Below are 18388 nucleotides of genomic sequence, written 5' to 3'. Positions count from 1 at the left end.
CAACGTATTTCATCACACGACACACTTCATATAATAAATCAAATCATCCTAAATTACATATCTCATTACGTCACTAAATTACCAACAATTTGTAGCACTCAATTTATTATTTAATTTAATACACAAAACGGTAACGGAAAATGTCAAAATATGGTAAAAGTAAACTTCTTTTGTAAAAAAAACATATTCTAGATTATAATATTATTTTTTTCTTCCTATATAATATTATCAAAAGAAAATATGTTAATTTAAAAAAGAAACCTAAAAGACGAAATGGTTAAAAAACAAAGTTTTGATATTTATTTGTAATGATTTCACCCTTTTATTTATAAGCATGGTTAGAGTGTAGGTTTTAAAATGAGAAACTTTCATAAATATAACAAACATGTAAAATATTTACGGTCCATGTAACAAAACTCATGCAATTATTCATTTTTAAAAGACTTTAGGTTTGCATTCTCCTTTTATTTTCTTTCTTCTCTGTTTTTCTCCTCCTCTCTGTGATTTTTTTTTCATTTCATCATCTTTTTTCTTTTCTTTTTTTTTTCAAACTGTTATTTAGTTCAAGATCTTGTATCAAATATAAAATATCTATTTTTTCAAACTTAAGATCATGTACTAAATATAGAAGACTCGAAAAAAATGTTGTTTAAATTTGGGTAGCCAAATATAAACGATTGTGTACCAAAAGAATCTTTAAAAAATTGTTTAGCCAAATCTAAACGATCATATACCAAATAATCTTGAAAAAATAAATGATCCTATCAAAAAATCTTAAAAAAAATCGTTTAGTCAAATCTAAATGATCGTGTACCAAATCTTAAAAAAATCGTTTGGATTTAACTACTCAAATCTAAATAATCGTGTAACCAAATTAAACGATCATGTACAAAAAATTAAAAAAAATAAATAGTTTAGATTTAGCTATCCAAATGTAAAAGATCGTATACCAAATATATTATGTGCATTGTTGACGGAAAATTTTTGATGTTTTTCATTGTGGTCATTTGAATTTTTTTCATTTTCGTAATTGTTATATACGATATAAATATTTTGTCGATTTGTTATATTTTTAAAAAGACACCTTTTAAAAATTGAGTATATATGTGCCTTGTCATAATAGAAATGGATAAAAAATATAATGAAAATTTAAAAGAGTAGATAAATGAAAAATTGAAGATAGATTCATATAATATAATAAAGGAAAAATAGTAAAAAATGCCATAAAAATATTTATAAAATATAGAATCCAAAATTTTTCTATATATTAATAAATATTTTTGTTTATTTTATTATATATAAAAACGTGTAATGGAGTATTAATTTGGACGTGAATATGATAAATAAAAATATATAGTAAGTATAACACCAATAAAAAGATAAATATAAGGAACAAAATATGAATAATATGAAAAAGAAATCATCCTATATTGAGAAAAATAGTGATTGATTAATTAATCAATGAAATAGTTTTATAATTTTGTCTTTTCCCAAATAATGAGTGGAAAAGTAAAAGAAAAAAAGAAAAGAGAGAGGAAGAAGAAAGCGTGGTGTTTGTTCCAGCTGGCGTTCGGGGTTTGTCAATGGTCAAACAGTGAGTCAATTCCTTTTGCAGATTCATCCATTCATTCTTAATGTTCTTTTTTTATACATCTTTTCATTTCAATTTCTTCTTCCTCCTCTCAATCAATTCTCATATCATCCTTTTCCCCTTTATGATATGATTCTCTCATATTTCTTCATGGCCTAAGGCGAGCATGACGAAGTCCAAAAGTTTCGTACAAAATCTCATCAAACAATTAAGATTCGGTTCCTCAAGAGGTTTCTTCTTCTTCCTTTTTTCTTTAATTAATTAGGGGCCGGGTTAATCGTTTTCGGTTTTCTTTTGATTCTGATTTTGATGATGAATTTTATTAGATAGGCAGGGTGAGGATGATTTGGAGGAGATTGCTGCTAAGGAACAGAAGCTTATTCAGTTTGAAACCTTAGTTGAAGCTACCAACAATTTTCACCCCAACAACAAGCTTGGCCAAGGCGGATTTGGTCCTGTTTACAAGGTTACATCCTAATGTATTTCTTTCTATTCACTCAACAGTTTTGTCATCTCATGCGCTCTCATCATCCAAACTTGTTTTTCTTTTCCCTTTATTTTTATTTCATTCAAATTGTCGTAGTTAACAAGCACTATTTGGACCAACTGATCGAAGTGTACAGTTATATCTGTTTTCGCATCTTTTATTTATTTATTTATTCTTAACTTTGATTTCCTACCTAAATTTGCGCTCTCACATTTCAACGGTTTAATTATAACCTTTATTGCTCAATGCTAAAATTGGTTGAAGTTAAACTTGAAATGATGTTTAATAAGTTAGCATAAGTTTAGGCGAGGAGTTAGGCTGCTGTTAAGATAGGAAAGTTTCTAATTCCTTTTTCAAATTTCTTAGAAATTGGCATAAATCTCTACTTTTTCTTTCTTTCTTTCTTTCTTTCTTGGATTTATTAAGTTTTTCTCCTTCAATTTTTGTGTACTCACAAAGTAATATATATGTTGGATAAGTACATCATCATCCAACATTAACATTGGATCGTGATACAATTGAAATTTGCTAAAATGCAAGGGAAGGGGCCTAAGACAGAAATTGATAAAACACTCAAAATATTGGAGAATAAAACGTATATTTAGCTGATGTGAAATTGTAAGAGCCCCATAATGTTCTGACTTCTAATCTTCCCCATTTGCAGAAACAATGGTAGAAGATGAACACTATTGTTTCGGTGCATTATGCATAGAACAGTTCTTTTGTATTGTTATACACTTCTATATACAAAAAGGGTCACTAAAGTCCTGTATCATAACATGTTTCTCTTTTCCTTTTAGTTTTTTGTTTTTGAAATTTATGCTTGTTTTCTCAAAATTCCATTCTATAGTTTTCACAATTTTATTCTTAGTCAAACAATAACAAGTTTTTAAGAACTACTTTTCTTAATTTTCAATTTTTAGCTTGTTTTTTAAAACAGTTCTAGAGAGTGAATAACGAAACACAAAAACCTATTGGGGAAAATAGTGTTCATAAGCTTAATTTTCAAAAACTAAAAACTAAAAGTACGATCCTGTTTGCTAACATTTCAGTTTAACTTTTTGTTTTTGAAATTTATGCTTGTTTCCTCTTAATTTTTCAATTATAGTTTTCACCTATGTTAAATAAACACTTGAATTCTTACTTAGATTCTAAAAGCAAAAAACAAGTTGGTAAAAACTATATTTTCAAGTTTTCAAAATTTAGCTTGGTTTTTGAAAACAGGAATAGAAAGTTGATATCAAAGCATAGAAACTTATAAGTGAAAGTAGTATTTATAAGCTTAATTTTCGAAAGGCAAAGACCAAAGTTAAATGATCATCAAACAAGACCTACATTACATATGCATAATTATAATTGTGCACTTACTGTTATTCTTGATTATCATTCATATTCCTTAGATTTTCATTTTTTAAGTATATGTAGAATTTCTTTTCAAGGTAATTGCTATTCTATGTTTAATTCAATTGATGACAACACTAAAGATTCAATGTCCAAGCTTATTATTGTTTAGAAAAATAGAGTGCAATTGTTCAACATCCTTTTCAACTAACATACAAGCTTTTTTACTTATTGTCTTTTGTAGGGGAAGTTAAAGGATGGAAGAGTTATTGCAGTGAAGAAGTTATCACTTTATTCAAAACAAGGGAGAAAAGAGTTTATGACTGAGGCTAAATTGTTGGCTCGTGTGCAGCACAGAAATGTTGTCAATTTGTTGGGATACTGTGTGCATGGTTCAGAGAAACTACTGGTTTACGAATACGTCATGAATGAGAGCCTCGACAAGCTTCTCTTTAGTAAGTGACACTTAGATATATGCTTCTTTTCTCTTTCAATGAAGAATGAACTATTATACTCTGCCATCGATTGAAATGTCTGGGCATCTTCATTTTCGGACTGTATGTTCTCAAGTACCTTAAGTTTGTTCAGGTTGAACTCTTTTTTCTTTTCAGAGTGCCATTGAATTTTCCCTCTAATTGCTCTGTGGCTTGAAGATGTGCAAATAGAAAAGAGTTCCCATTACTGTCAGTTTTCATTCATTTGCAGTGACAATTATACATAATTTTGAACTTTCCAGTAACAAGTCGATAGTGGTGTAATTTGAAGAGATCAATTCACTACATCTCTTTATTATTAATGCTGTTTCATACTATAGTCCATTTATTATGACCATTTTTCTTAATGTGTTTCTATCTGCGAGTCAAAATGATGTTGTCCTGTGTTATTTTTATTTATTTTTTTGTACAAAAGAATTATCACAATTGTTATTTATTTATCACAATTATCACAAAACCATCATAGTAAAAGCCTGAAGCCTTAGGGATGAGGGATCCCTAAGCCCAATGGGGATAAGCGATTAATCTATAGACAAACTGACGGTAAAAGTCTCATTAAAATTCCAAGTTTTAGTTGGACCTAAACTCCGAAGATAGAAATATCTTGCTATGCCACATTAGTTACATTTTTTTGGAGAAATCACATTAATTACTTTGCAAAGGTCTTAAAACGAGTTTCAACAAAATATTCATTCCATTGATCTAAAACGTGTTCTCCTTCTATATTATTATTTTTGTTGTTGATAATTGATATGATACTTACTCTTTGAAGAACTGTAAGTGATACTAATTACTTTTTTGTTGTTATAGCAGAATCCAGCAGACGAGGAGAACTTGATTGGAAGAGGAGATATGACATAATCTTTGGCATAGCACGAGGGTTGCAATATCTTCATGTAGACTCACATAATGTCATTATCCATCGTGACATAAAGGCTAGTAACATTTTGTTGGATGATAAATGGGTCCCTAAAATTGCGGATTTTGGCATGGCTCGTCTCTTCCCTGAAGATCAAACTCATGTCAATACTCGTGTTGCTGGGACAAAGTAAGTTTCGTAAACTTTGCTTTTCTCATTGCGAAAACTTATTAAATTTCTGAATCCTAACTGGAGCTATTCACTAATTTTCTTTTTCTATGTATGAATAGTGGATATATGGCTCCCGAATATGTAATGCACGGACATCTATCTGCAAAGGCAGACGTTTTTAGCTTTGGCGTTTTGGTTTTGGAACTTATAAGTGGCCAGCGAAATTCGTCATTTACTTCATTTATGGATGCGGAGAATCTACTTGATTGGGTAAGGTTTTATTTTATTGCATCAGCTATCTAGATTGATTGTAATGAAGATCATCGTACAATTAGCGCAATAGAAGTAAATAAGTCCTAGATGCTGAATCTATTGATTGGGCAATATATTTTAACTGTCATTATTGTTAAGGCATTTAAAGGATCCACGTAACTGAAACACAAGCCTTCCCTGAGCGCTGTAATCTACGTTTTGGTCTTAGTTTAGTGAATCATATTCACCATTGATCTTTGTAAGCCAAATGACCTGATAGGAACTTTGGTCATACTCGCACTAAGAAAGTCATTTAGGTCCTATTTGATAACTTATAAACCTTGTTTCTACCTATAAGTTTCTCAGCTTTCTACTCATGTTTTCAGAAACTAAATCAAATTTTGATTAAAAAATAACAGTTTTTGTTTATAGAAATTGACTAGTAATTCTACTGTTTCCTTTTAACAAATTGAAAGGAACCTTAATTGGAAGATTTGGAAATAAACAAGCATGAAATTCCAAAAGCTGAAATAGGTACGAGTATTGTTGAATGACCGAAAGGCTGAAGAAAAGACAGTTTTTGAAACAGAAAATTCTAATCTGCAAATAAGGTCTTACCTATGATGTGAATTTTGTGCAGGCTTACAAACTATACAAGAAGGGAAGGAGCTTGGAGATCATGGACCCAACACTAGCATCATCAGCTGATCCTGACCAAGTTACGATGTGCATTCAAATTGGATTGCTCTGCACGCAAGGCGATCCACACCTACGGCCGACCATGCCACGTGTAGTTTTAATCCTTTCAAAGAGACCTGGTAATTTGGAGGAACCAACGAGACCAGGAATACCCGGTTCTCGGTATAGAAGATCTCGTAGGACAAGTGCATCGTCCTCCATTGTTGGTACTTCAGGAACTTCTGGTGCATCTGACTCCTATGCTTTGACAACCAATACTACTGGAACTATAACTGCTACAGCAACCGCAACCGCAACTGCAAACGAAGTTGCTTCTAGTTCTTCTCCAATTAGTCGAAGATACGATAATCGTGGGAAACGTCCAATAGAAGGTTAGAGCCTTTTTCTAATAGGATCCATTCTTTTTGTTCATAAGTTTTGTATCCTTTATTTATATTAGAGTGTAAATGTTGAGGTGATAAGTTTTTGGTCTAAGTAATAGCTGGATTGCCATACCTTCTCCCATTTCCCCATTTCTCATCATTTGGAAAGGAGATTAAATACAATTTCTTGTCACATTTTTTGTACAGTTAAGTTTGGTGTAAAGTAAAAAGAATAAAGAAAATATTTACAATATGTACATCTGCCGTAGGGTATTTTCAACCAAAACAGTAGATTTTCACATTTTAGATATCACTAGTTTGAGGCTATTTTTAATTTAGCCACTTTGGTTTAATTTGTTCTTTTTTTTTTTGTCATAGTTGTGATTGGGTTAAATCTTTTAGATTTAATAATAATAAAAAAGTCCCACAAGACGAGTATAACTAGCATAAACTTGTAATATCACTCCTGAAATTTATAAGTTCTGAGGTTTAATTTTTCGTAGCAGACATGTGACGCGAAATCTATATTTGTATTATATTCTAATTTTGAGTTGGCCAGAAGCAAGGTTTTAGTTGGATCTTTTAGGTGATGATTTTGAATTTGTTCTAATCTAAACTTATTTAATAAGATTTTAGACATTTTGTAATGATCCAACTTTTTATATTAAGCTGAGGTCATTACTACTTAACAATAAAATTGATTTAAAAGAAAATGAAAAAAATAAAATAAATTTTCTTTATCAAACCTCAAGTACTCATTCAAATCATAAATAAACTAATGTACATAAAAATAAATCTCTAAAATAAAATTCTAGCTCGAATCTTATCTAGTTTTAAAAGAGAAATAATGAAAATACGAAAATACTGAAATCAAAACTAAAAACATAACGAGGGAAGCAAAATGTTTTCCTATGACACGCCACGGTCACTGTTTGTCATTCGCCAGCTTTTCTCTACCTCTATTTTTGCTTGTAAAATTAAACATTTGAAGAGTTAGTATAAAAATATATTCAGTAAGGGACATACTACTAGTTCCGTTAGATGTTAGTTAACTTCCTACCTATTAGAGTCTTGTAACGTAGTACCCCTAAATTGGCACGTTCGCGAACATGCGCAAACTATAATCCTGTAGGAACATCTTTGGTCTTTGGTGAACCCAAAGAAACATCTAGGACAAAACTCGTTTTTGGTAAACACAAAGGAACACCTAGGACAAACTGGTCTTTAGTGAACTCGAAAGAACACTAAGACAATCGGGAAATGAGTGACCTCGTCAAGTCACTCCTATACATATCATCATACTGGACTGATGATCCCGTCGGACTACACAGTCATAAAAAGGTGGTGATCTCGAGGGGCACTCATGTAGGTACGACTCTAATAAATAAAGCTAACAATACAACCTCTCCATAGCATGTAGCATAGCATAACATAATAAGCATGACATAAATATTAATCACAACATTTTTAATCACGAGGTTAATATTTCATGCATTAACATTAACATCGTCAATCATCATCATCAAGATAATTTAGTCATAACTATCAGTTATCATCAACATAAACTCAGTCATAACTATCCATCATTCTCATCATCAACACATTATGCACATAGCTACATCAATGCATAATGAAAAAAATTACATGCAAGTTCTTACTTCATTCGAAGGTCTAGTAGGAGAATTTCTTACCTGAAGATTAACTTAATCAAAAAATATTTCTAACAACAAGGTCAAGCTTCCCAAGAAAAATCCTAAACAGTAAGGGTAAAAGTATACTAAGTTTAATAACTTAATTAACCGTTGGTTAAGGATCCAAAAATTCATTTAATTAAACTTACACAAAGTTAAGGTTGAATTCCAATTCAACCTTGATTGGGGAGAAATCAAAGTTCTCAGTTCTTCCAATAGCCTTTACGAAGAAATAACCCAATTTAATCCAAAATTTAGTTATTTATGGTCCAAAATTAATATCTCATGGCTATTACCCAAAAGCTATTAAATACTTACCAAAACTTACCAAAAATAGAGAACAAAGACCAAAATACAGGCTTGTGGCTTGGTTAAAGGGATCGGCTCGCATGCGGGTTGATGACAGGGAGCGGCTAGCATGCGACTCGGATGCAGAGAGCAGCTCGCGTGCGGCTCGGATGTTGAGGACGACTTGCAAGGGAGGAGTAGCTCGGGTGAAACGCGAAAGCTCGGCAGCGTGGACGATCGGATAGTTTGAGGAACCGACTTTGGACGCTTGCAAAACGCGACAATCGGCGACTGATGAGGCTTCGTCGACAACACTGCTGCTCAACGGAACAACGCGGTAGAAGATGACATGCAACGAAGAGTCGGTACGATCGATGGATGACGAAGGAGACGAGCAGCTTGCGAACGGTGACGGCGTTTTGGACGAAAACGCAACAGAGAAAGAAACACACGCGACAGAGAAAGTAAATTGTTAGTTGTTTTTTTTAACCAAAATGACTTTTAAGCTAATCAAGGAATTAGCTCACATGCTGTAAACACACACGTGTATATCTTTCTCTTCTCTTCTCTTTTTTTTCCTTTCGTTGTCATTCTCATTTTCAAGCTAAGCTCTAAAATAAACAATGAATACATATAAACAATGCGTGCATGCTTATATAGGTGTATATAGAACAAGGACAAAGTTAAGGTTATTCAATTTGTTTAAAATATATAATTAAAGCAATATCTTGCTTATGCACCTATAGTATAGTATTTATTGTACTCTGTAGTTGTCATATGTCTCATTTGTTTATATAATTTTATCTTTATTGACACATATTTCATCTACTTTGTCATACACACTCTATGTCTAGTTACTTGTAAATATATATTTGGTATATTTGTTCACATCATCACCACTTTGCAAAAATATTTTAGTTATTATATTTTTCAAAAAGTTGTTTCAGAAGTATGTTTTCTGGTTGAATGAATATTCACGTCTATGAATAAAATAAATTCCATACACAATGTCTCTCTTATATGGTCAATTGTGAGAGCCAATTGGATTTGAATCTAGCAATCTGATCACACAACCTTCCTTTACTGCAATACTCTAATAGTAAATTGTAAACTTGTTTGTCAGATACATTTTATGTAGTTTCATCTCCATAACATTGTACCACTCTAGAGCAATATTGAAGAGAGGATGGATTTTATTTCAAGAACAAAGGTTTGACAGCAATATGAGTACCATAAAGAAACTTGCCAGAATATGAATTAAGGAAAAAGTCTGTTAATCATAGGCCCAAAAACCACCTTTACCAAGAAGTTGAAACCTTCGACTATATAATGTTAGAAAATGTGTACGAACATCAGGCTAAAATTCAATAGTGGGCAAAAAGAAAAAAAAAAGCATCATTGTTAAAAAAAATTCACCAAAGCAGGAAAGAAATTTTTTAAACAAATATGATAAACTTTGAGAAATGTTGATTTTCATATCAAAATTACACTGCACAATAATTCGTCTTTCGTAATAAAAAGTTCTACAAATTTTCAATTTTCATTGGTGGAAAAGAAAGAAAATAATTATAAAAAAAAAGTTTCTTTTTTACTCTTTCTTTTAAGAATATAGAATTATTTTTAGAATTAATGTAGAATTCCTCAATTTTTACTATGACTTTGACCAAAAGCTTAAATTTCATTTTTAAGAACTCCCTCACATCATATTAGCCAAAATATCATTTCACTCTCAAATTAAAGTGTGGTTTTTACTATTAAATTTGGACATACTAATAAAAAAAAAAATCAAATTGTAGCTCTACTTCCTACATACAAAGAAGTTATTTATTTTCTTTACCATTTTTTAATATATTTTGTCCTTTGAATATATATTAAAAGATAAAAATAAATTAAAAATGTGTTAAATAAAAATGTTAATGGTTTTAATAGTTGAATTGTGTTTATTAATTGAGAACATGAATTTGAGAAAAAAAATTATTAGTAAAGGTACGCTTATATCTAAAACATTATCAAACAATGATTTTTTCTTTCTTTTTTTTTTTTTTAAAAAAAACTAATAATTATATTTTAATTTTCTTGTAAAACTCTTTTTTTAAAAAACTTTATATTGAAAAGAAAATAAATAAATAAATAGATGGAAAACTTTCCTAAATATAAAAAACTACCCAAATATTTACGATCAGTGTAACAAAACACATAAATTTAGCATTTTTTAAATATTCCAAATTTTCCCTTCTATCATTTTCTCCCCTCTACGATTTTTTATCGTTTTCTTCATCTGTACTCTTCATGCGATTTCTTCCAATTTTTTTTAGATTTAGGTAACCAAATCTATTTTTTTTTATCTTGTTTTTCTCTCTTTTAGGCATGTCTTTCTTCCTATTTCTTTTTCTTCTTTTCTTTTTTCATTTGCATTCTATCGTTTTTCTTCTTTTCTTTTTTAAACAGATGGTGTATAAAAAATCTTGAAAAAATTGGTCAGACATTTAAATTAGAGTAACCAAAACTAAAAGATTGTGTATAAAGAATATTGAAAAAAAAATCGTCTTTCTTTTTTTCTTTTTTAGGCAGATGGTGTATAAAGAATCTTGAAAAAATTGGTTACGTTCGTGTATAAAGAAAAATCGTTTATACCAAATTTTGAAGAAAAAAAGTCGTTTAGATTTGGAGTAGGCAAATCTAAACGATTGTGTAGTCAAATCTAAACGATTGTATGGTGGTTAGAATGATTGAGTGGTGAAGAATGAAAGGATTTAATTGGGCATCAAGATCAAAAGAAGTAATCGGTGTTGAGATATTGGAACTTTTGAACATCGAACTCTCTGGTGTTGTCATCTTTTCAGACTACACAAGGGTAAAAAAGACATTCGGGTTGTGGCCTGAATGCTCTCTTTACGAAAATTGCTCTGATACCATAATAGAGAACATAAATTTAGAGAAGAAAATTCTTTGTACAAGGGTATACTTTATTTCTTGTCTTGAATATTTACGTAACCCAATTTCTTTATATAGAGGAACTTGGTAACTACCTTCTAACTAATTAATAGATATTGCTATATAACATAAAGTAATAAACTAACAGTTTTATTGTTTAATAATTACTATTGTATTAATGAAGAAGAGAACACAAACTTAAAGCGGATGGCGGAGTACAAGAATACACATCCCTTAATTAAAAGAAAATTAATATTGATGTACGAAAATTAATACGATCGTTTAGAAAAGATTACTCACACGCACGTGTAGGCGATTAATCACGTATTAATTGAAGCACTTTTTGTATTTTTTATTGTGAGTCTGTGACCACTTTTCTTTTTTATAATTATTCTATAGAGTGTAAATATTTCATCAACTTGTTATGTTTTAAAAAAAAAACCCTATTTTAAACATCATTTTTAGTAAGATAACTTACAGACATAAAGTTTTTATTTATTATTTGGTCCAAAGTTTACAATGATATCTATTTTTATATCCCCTGTAATATTAGTAAGTTACAATGTCAGTTTTTTTTTCTCCCTCAATGGACAAATAATATTTTGGGATCACCTTCTTTTGCTATTCAAATTCCAAAAAAACAAAGAGAAAACGAAAATCAAGTACACACGTTAATAAAATAACATTGATTCAAGTAGTTAAAGGTGTAACAACTCCAACTTCATAAATATTTCAATTACATGGTCTTTTTAAATATAAAAAAGTAAACAAAATTTTCTACCTTTGTTACGACCCAAATAGACACTAAAGAAGTCCATCATCATCTATCCGTTCTTATTATTAATAGATTTTCATCGTGTCTATCAATGATAGAAAATTGATACAAGTATATCATTAATATACACGATAGAAATCTATCAATGTCTATCAAAGATAAAATTTGATAAAAGTCTATAATTGACCCTATTAGTAATAAAATTGATAAATAAAAGTTAATAAAACTTTATGATGTCTATTTGAGTTTTTTTTTTTTAAATATATAATTGATTGAAGTATAGGAATTTTATTTTTGTTATGAAAGATATTTTAAATGAAAAATTGAGGTCAGTTGGATATATATATATACACATCAGTTTTGTCACCCACAGAATCCCTCTCCTCTGCCGGTAATATTTTCTTTCTCTCTATCTCTCTCTTCTCTCACTCCTTCACTGTCTCTCTCAGATCACCGCCGCTCCGCCACAGACGGTTATCCAGCTGCTGCTGTTACTCCCTATCGTCCTTCTCCGCCACCATTGCTGTAGTTTGATTTGAGTAATATTTTAAATTTCTAAATCAAACTCAACCCACATTAAACAAAACAAAAAAAAGATAAAAGAGTATCATATTAACTACAAATTAGAGAGTAAAATGAATATTTTATCTTGTGGAGATTGGATAATGAAATTCAACGACGTAGCTCAAGTTTGTATTATCTAGTTTTAAATCAGATTTGGGATTTTTTTTTCACCACAAATAAATAAAAAGATGAAATTTAATGTATTTCTAATGGAGTTTATTATTATTGTTTTTTTGGCAGGTTGAATTCTCAATTTAGGGGTGCTAACCATTTTGGATGTCCCGATGGGTCCTTCTTGCCTCGTGAATATTTTCAAAGATAACAAATTAAGGGTTGTTGATTGCAAACGACCAGTTTAACTTCAAGTCCCTTTCTCTACAAACAGACTCAGAAAGTGATCTGAGAAAGAATTTTGAATTTCCCACACTCACTCTTCCTAGAATTTATGTCTTGTATATATAAATATAAATGCCATTATGATAGAATATTTAAATATTAATTTTATGATGACAAGAGACTACTTATCAAGAACTTTCACCACTAATACTTAAAAAGAAGAAAAATAAAGAATAGGGCTTGTGGTGGGAATGAATGGAGGATATATGTTGTTAGTGTTAATTGTGATTTTATGGGTTAAATATCGATTCCTCCGTGATCACTGGTCAGGTGGTAGAATTACAACCACAAATAATGAAAATATAAATATTAGTTAATCCTAAAACAAGCTTAGCACCCGGTAATTAAATATGATCTTTTCATCCTACATGTAGATGTACGAAATTCAAATCTCTTATCTCTCAATCGAAAGAAAGGACGGCGTTATTTCTTGATCTATCTTTTAAACTTTTTAGACTCCATAAATGACATACATGAGCACTTTAAAGTAACTTTTCAACTACAAAATACCCATATTTTATAGCCTTATTCTGAACATTAAAATCTTATTTCATCCCTACTCTCAATATTTATAACTGTATTTTGATCCTCAAATTTTTTAAAAATAAAAATTTACTTTGGCCCTCACTAAAAGTTATAATTTCGTTAACTCTTCTAAGAGAACCGAATAAATCCAAATTAAAAGCTACTTTTTTCTTTTTCACCAAAACTAAAAATTCCTCAAAATCTCCTGAAATCTTGAAGCAAATCAGAAGAATGACATTAAGTAAAATAAAAATTAAATAGAATTGACATGTTGGTGTTTAACATCTATGACAATATAAAATAAAATAAGTACAACTGTTTAAAATAAACACTACAAAATCGTATTCCCACATGAATCATAAAACTCCAAGGAGGTAAGAATAAATAATTGAGCGGAAGAGAAAAAAACAGAACATCAATAAATCACAAAATACTCCAAAGTTAAGACACTAAAAAAATTATTCATTGATAAATTGCATCAAGCATATGAGTTGAAAAAGTAGTAGAACGACAATGCGCCAAAATAGCGACGATCAAAATCTAGAAGACAATGACTTTTTGTGCTCTTCGATAAAACATTAATCTACCATCCAAATATAGAAGTCATCTCATTATTAAAAGAATTAACGATCTTAATGACAGAACAAAAATATTTTTTTAAAAAAAAAATTTAGAGACTTACACACACTTTTATAAATTCAAGAACCAAAATAGAATAAGATACCAAAATAGGATTTAAACCAATTCTAAAAAATCAAAATACAAACCATTTTTAATTAATTAAAACAATGAAACCCTCTCGACAAAAGAACCAATAAACTATATGTTAATTGAACGATGTCTAGCTTCTAAGTTTTCAATATAGATATATACTCAACACCTTCATTTGTATTTTCTTAAATTTTCAATATAGGTATATATTTAACACCTTCCTTTGTATTTTCTTGAATATTAAATATAGGCATTATACTTAACGTCTTCCTTTGTCTTCACTTAAATTTTCAATATAGATATATACTCAACACTTTCCTTTGTACTCCCTTAAATTTTCAATACCGATATATACTCAACACCTTTAATTTTCAATGTTGTATCCAATAAATTTGAGATTTTTTTTTTAATATTGAAATTATTTAAGAACCGTTGCAAAACTGAGAGTTCAAAAATTTACTAGACATAAAATTGAAAGTTATAAACTTATTCTTGACACTTATGTAAATCTCAACTACCTATTAAGCACCAAATAAAAAATCCATAGAATTATTAGACACAAACTGAAATTTTTGGAGATTAAATTGGTAATTTAATCTTACCTTATTACATGAGAAGTTCATTAAGAAATGGAGTGTTGAATGGTAGCTTAATGACCCCAGAAGCCACGAGAAGTGACAATGCCCAAAATGGAAGAACCCATTGAAATGTAAACAACAGAAACCATTTTCCTGCCAATTAAAATCAAAACAATAAAATATGACAAAAAAATAAAATGTATTAAATTTGTACTCTGCCAAATAACTTGACATTTATGTTTTTTATATAGATTTTCATGTCAAATTTACATATATTCTAATGAAAACTTAAACTTAAAGTATCGTCGTACCCTATCGTATCAATATCTCATATTTGTCTCCCATGTATGTGCTTCATATGTCATCTTTAACGGAATAATAGAGCAACATGGGAACTCGTAAATAAGCTTTAACTTAATCACTTGATGCAGTACTAGATTAATGAACTAGAAGTACGAAAGTTGAGTTACTATTTCAGAGCTCAAGAACATAGTTGTACAACCTATAGAATAGATCTTAGTTCAAGCAAGGTTGTATAAAAGTTGATTTATTATATATATATATATATATATATATATATATATATATATATTATAGGAAGCAAATATGTATAAAAATATAAGAACACAATATCTGTGAGGCATGTATTTGTATTTATTTTATCATTTCTTATGTCCCCATTAACTCCTATATATAAAGGAGTCATTTGTCTCCCTCATTTCTAAAAGAGTAAGTTATTTACGCGACCATTTTCTTCTTCACTTGTGTGTTCTTATGTTGTGTTCGTGAACCCATCACTTCATGTCTGGCAAGATGTTATCTCTACGTCAACCTATATTGCAACAACATTGATTCACTTCTTTCCATTTACAAGAAGATAAAGAGGAAAACAAATTTGAAATTAAATTTCCTTGCTACCAAATTTCAAAGCAAATGATTTGTGCCGTTTTAATTCAGTTAGCAAAAAATGGTTCTTTTGGATATATAGTTTTGAGATTTTCCCTTGCATAGCTCCACTAGACCACTTGTTAGGGGTAAAGATTTTCTACACATCTCGACAATGTTATCATATTGTCCACTTCACTTATAGGACCTCATTACTTTATTTCTGCTTCACCAGAAGGCTTCAGCCAATGGAGATGCTGTCCTTGTCCCTTCCTAGTATACCCATGACCTTCTCTTTCCTAAGCAATGAAAAACTTTGGTCACGTTCCAAACAATCCTCGCCAAGAACAAACAACCACATATGTCCAATTTACCTTCGTTGTAGTTCTTTTTCCACACTAAGAATTAACCTGATTGAGAGGTTCAGGTGCCTAAATACAATATTCTGATTAGCGGTGGCGGACCTTAAATTTTTGTTTGGAGAGTCTTCACTTCAAATTTAATAAGGTCCATTTTGTAATTATATTATACAATCTTGGTTTCAAATATTACAATTTTAATTAATAATTTTAGATTTTAGACCCACAAATGGTCCAAAAATATTAGAAGATCTGCAAGTTTTTTTACAGAAATGAGAGGCTTAATAGGCTAAAAATGCAAAATATGTGTGGGAAGGCTCAAACCTAAGACGTGATGGGTGGGGAAGGCTCAAACCTAGTCCTGATGGACATTCTTATTTACTCTTCTTTATTCGTAGCCTAGGGAATATATGATTACGGTGTGAAAAGGTAAATTAGTAATTGATTAGGGAAGTTGTTTTGGTAATTTGTTATAAATAGACTGCGCTTGAAAGGATGACATTGATCGATTCAATAGGTTTAGGCTTGAGTGATTTCAAGAGAGGGAGGATCATAGTGTGCTCGAAAAATGACATCGATCGATTCAATAGGTTTAGGTTTGAGTGATTTCAAGGTAGGGAGGGTCCAAGTATCTCAAATTACCTCGTCTATCTTATAGCTCTACATTTTGGTATCATTATGGTTTTGTTTGAGTCCTACCCTAATCCCCCTATATTTTTATTCTTAACATTTGAAACCTTGAAGTTTTTGTTCTTTTGTGTTGTAGTCCATGATGATTAATGATAATCCCATAAAAAGTCTTCAAAACCAAAGTTCGAAGAGAAACATGGAACCTCACACCAAAAACAAATCATCACTAGGGTCTCTCGCAACACCTCCAAACAGTCTATTGTTCTTCTCTCCTAAAGATACCACCATAAAGAATTCAGTGTGAAATGTATAACTTCAAGAGATGTACTGTTAGTTACAGGAGTTTTTGATGTGAAATCCAGAATTCTCAAGCAATTGAACATGATCAAAATTAGAAAACATAACTCAAAAAGGCAATAAGTAATATATCATTGGTCACAGTCAAGAATGGAGAGATTAAAGAGAGGAAAAGAAAAAAAATGGTTACCCGAAGCTTGAAATTTGGTTTCAGTTTGATTAGTTACCCATTCCCCTGTCTCACGAAGCTTTTTCATGAGTGGCCCTTCATATTTTCCCGTAAAACTCATCAAAAACATGTCAAATGCAGCCTTCTTATCTTCTTCCAAATCCCTAAGAATCAAAATCTCCTAATTTCAGCACAAGAAAATCAATATCTCTTAACTTCAGCACAAGAAAATCAATATCTCTTTTAACTTCAGCACAATAAAAATTAACATCTCCTAATTTCAGAAAAAGAAAATGAACAAGAACGGTGAATCAAAATAGAAGGTATGGAGAGATAAATGGAACTCTGAGACTTGCCTAGGGTCGGCGTCTCTGAACCTTCCACCACCAATAGCACGTTCGATTTCAATGACGGAGGGGCGACGAGGGTTTAGAAGTTTCGGGCGTAGCCGGGGGGTTTTGATTGGAATGGTATCGGCTGCGTCATTGGTTTTGAGAGGAGGAGAGTGAGAGTGAGAATGAGAGTGGCGGTTGGGATTGAGTGAAGCTAAAGCCACATTTTTGGTTATAGAAATGGAGAAGAGGGAAGCCATTGGAGTTCCACAGATAAGAAACCGTAGTTGCATAAGTTAAAGATATTTTGTTATAAATGAAGTTTAGGAAAATTTTCAGAAATAACGGATTTGTCATTTCAGGTTTAATGGTAAAAAAAGCAAACCGCTTTTCTAGAAATATTTTATTTTTTCCTCAAAATAGTTTTTGGGTTTTTAGTGCAATCTCACCCTACAATCTCAGTGTTATATTTTGTTGAGATTAATACCCACATTCACGTTACTTTTTTAAATCTCTTGAAAGAGATTGCGTCACTTGGATGTTTTTTGTAATGCTCTCATCCAATTTGGATTTAGAATTTTAAGAACCTTTCAATTACATACATATTTTTAATAAGATTTGATAAGGTTGGATACCTTATCCTAGTAACACTATAGATACGACTCACTTTGTATTTGTTATAAACTCAATGATTCAACACGTTTGTGTAGGTAGCATGCGAATAAGAGCATCATATGCAATGTGTTTGCATAAGACCAGATCACGAAATAGTAACCACTAATCGTAACTCTATTAGCTAGTTAGATTTCTATTTCATTATGATAACTTAGGTAACTTAATCTTAATCTTGAGTGTATTATGAACTTCTATTCACGAGAGATTGTTCTTTCATTTGTACAAGTGAACGTGGCCAGATTGCAAAATTAATATGCTTATCATTTCGGGGACAAGACCGTAGGGAGCTGAGAACATAATCATACAAGATGAAATTCACTCTT

General features: G+C 30.7%; 2 protein-coding genes across 5 annotated transcripts; one reads left to right on the top strand and one right to left on the bottom strand.

Moving 5' to 3' along the window:
* Positions 1–1588: 1588 nt before the first annotated feature.
* Positions 1589–6513, top strand: LOC103502524 (cysteine-rich receptor-like protein kinase 43). 2 transcript variants are annotated; one of them, XM_008466484.3, is made up of 6 exons: positions 1589–1821; positions 1918–2057; positions 3664–3874; positions 4727–4961; positions 5063–5213; positions 5836–6513. In XM_008466484.3, the coding sequence occupies exons 1-6, from the start codon at positions 1758–1760 to the stop codon at positions 6268–6270; spliced, it is 1236 nt and encodes a 411-aa protein (XP_008464706.1). In that variant the 5' UTR covers positions 1589–1757; the 3' UTR covers positions 6271–6513. The 2 variants fall into 2 exon arrangements, with proteins under 2 accessions (XP_008464706.1, XP_016903253.1); XM_017047764.2 differs by having other exon boundaries at positions 1640–1821; positions 4724–4961.
* Positions 6514–12212: 5699 nt separating this feature from the next.
* Positions 12213–17736, bottom strand: LOC103502523 (probable NAD(P)H dehydrogenase subunit CRR3, chloroplastic). Of its 3 annotated transcripts, none has more exons than XM_008466481.3 (4): positions 17415–17736; positions 17080–17222; positions 14743–14871; positions 12213–12467 (listed from the first exon to the last, which is right to left on the bottom strand). In XM_008466481.3, the coding sequence occupies exons 1-3, from the start codon at positions 17681–17683 to the stop codon at positions 14747–14749; spliced, it is 537 nt and encodes a 178-aa protein (XP_008464703.2). In that variant the 5' UTR covers positions 17684–17736; the 3' UTR covers positions 12213–12467; positions 14743–14746. The 3 variants fall into 3 exon arrangements, with proteins under 3 accessions (XP_008464703.2, XP_050947415.1, XP_008464704.1); XM_051091458.1 differs by lacking the exon at positions 12213–12467 and adding an exon at positions 13667–14012 and having other exon boundaries at positions 17415–17715; XM_008466482.3 differs by lacking the exons at positions 12213–12467; positions 14743–14871 and adding an exon at positions 15310–15550 and having other exon boundaries at positions 17415–17711.
* Between the last annotated feature and the right edge of the window lie 652 nt (positions 17737–18388).

The sequence above is a fragment of the Cucumis melo genome, chromosome 10 (assembly GCF_025177605.1).
Source record: "Cucumis melo cultivar AY chromosome 10, USDA_Cmelo_AY_1.0, whole genome shotgun sequence".
Classification (NCBI taxonomy): domain Eukaryota; kingdom Viridiplantae; phylum Streptophyta; class Magnoliopsida; order Cucurbitales; family Cucurbitaceae; genus Cucumis; species Cucumis melo.
Note: the sequence above shows the minus strand (reverse complement) of the source record. Positions and strands in the feature narration are given on the sequence as shown.

Bases quoted from the DNA above. Each gene is read 5' to 3' on its own strand.
- LOC103502524 (XM_017047764.2), top strand. From the start codon at position 1,758: ATGACGAAGTCCAAAAGTTTCGTACAAAATCTCATCAAACAATTAAGA. The intron at 1,822-1,917 runs GTTTCTTCTTCT...GAATTTTATTAG, and splicing joins AAGATTCGGTTCCTCAAGAG to ATAGGCAGGGTGAGGATGAT. The intron at 3,875-4,723 runs GTAAGTGACACT...TTGTTGTTATAG, and splicing joins CCTCGACAAGCTTCTCTTTA to CAGAATCCAGCAGACGAGGA.
- LOC103502523 (XM_008466481.3), bottom strand. From the start codon at position 17,683: ATGCAACTACGGTTTCTTATCTGTGGAACTCCAATGGCTTCCCTCTTC. The intron at 17,223-17,414 runs GCAAGTCTCAGA...TTTGATTCTTAG, and splicing joins TTCAGAGACGCCGACCCTAG to GGATTTGGAAGAAGATAAGA. The intron at 14,872-17,079 runs GTAACCATTTTT...TTTAATTGGCAG, and splicing joins AACCAAATTTCAAGCTTCGG to GAAAATGGTTTCTGTTGTTT.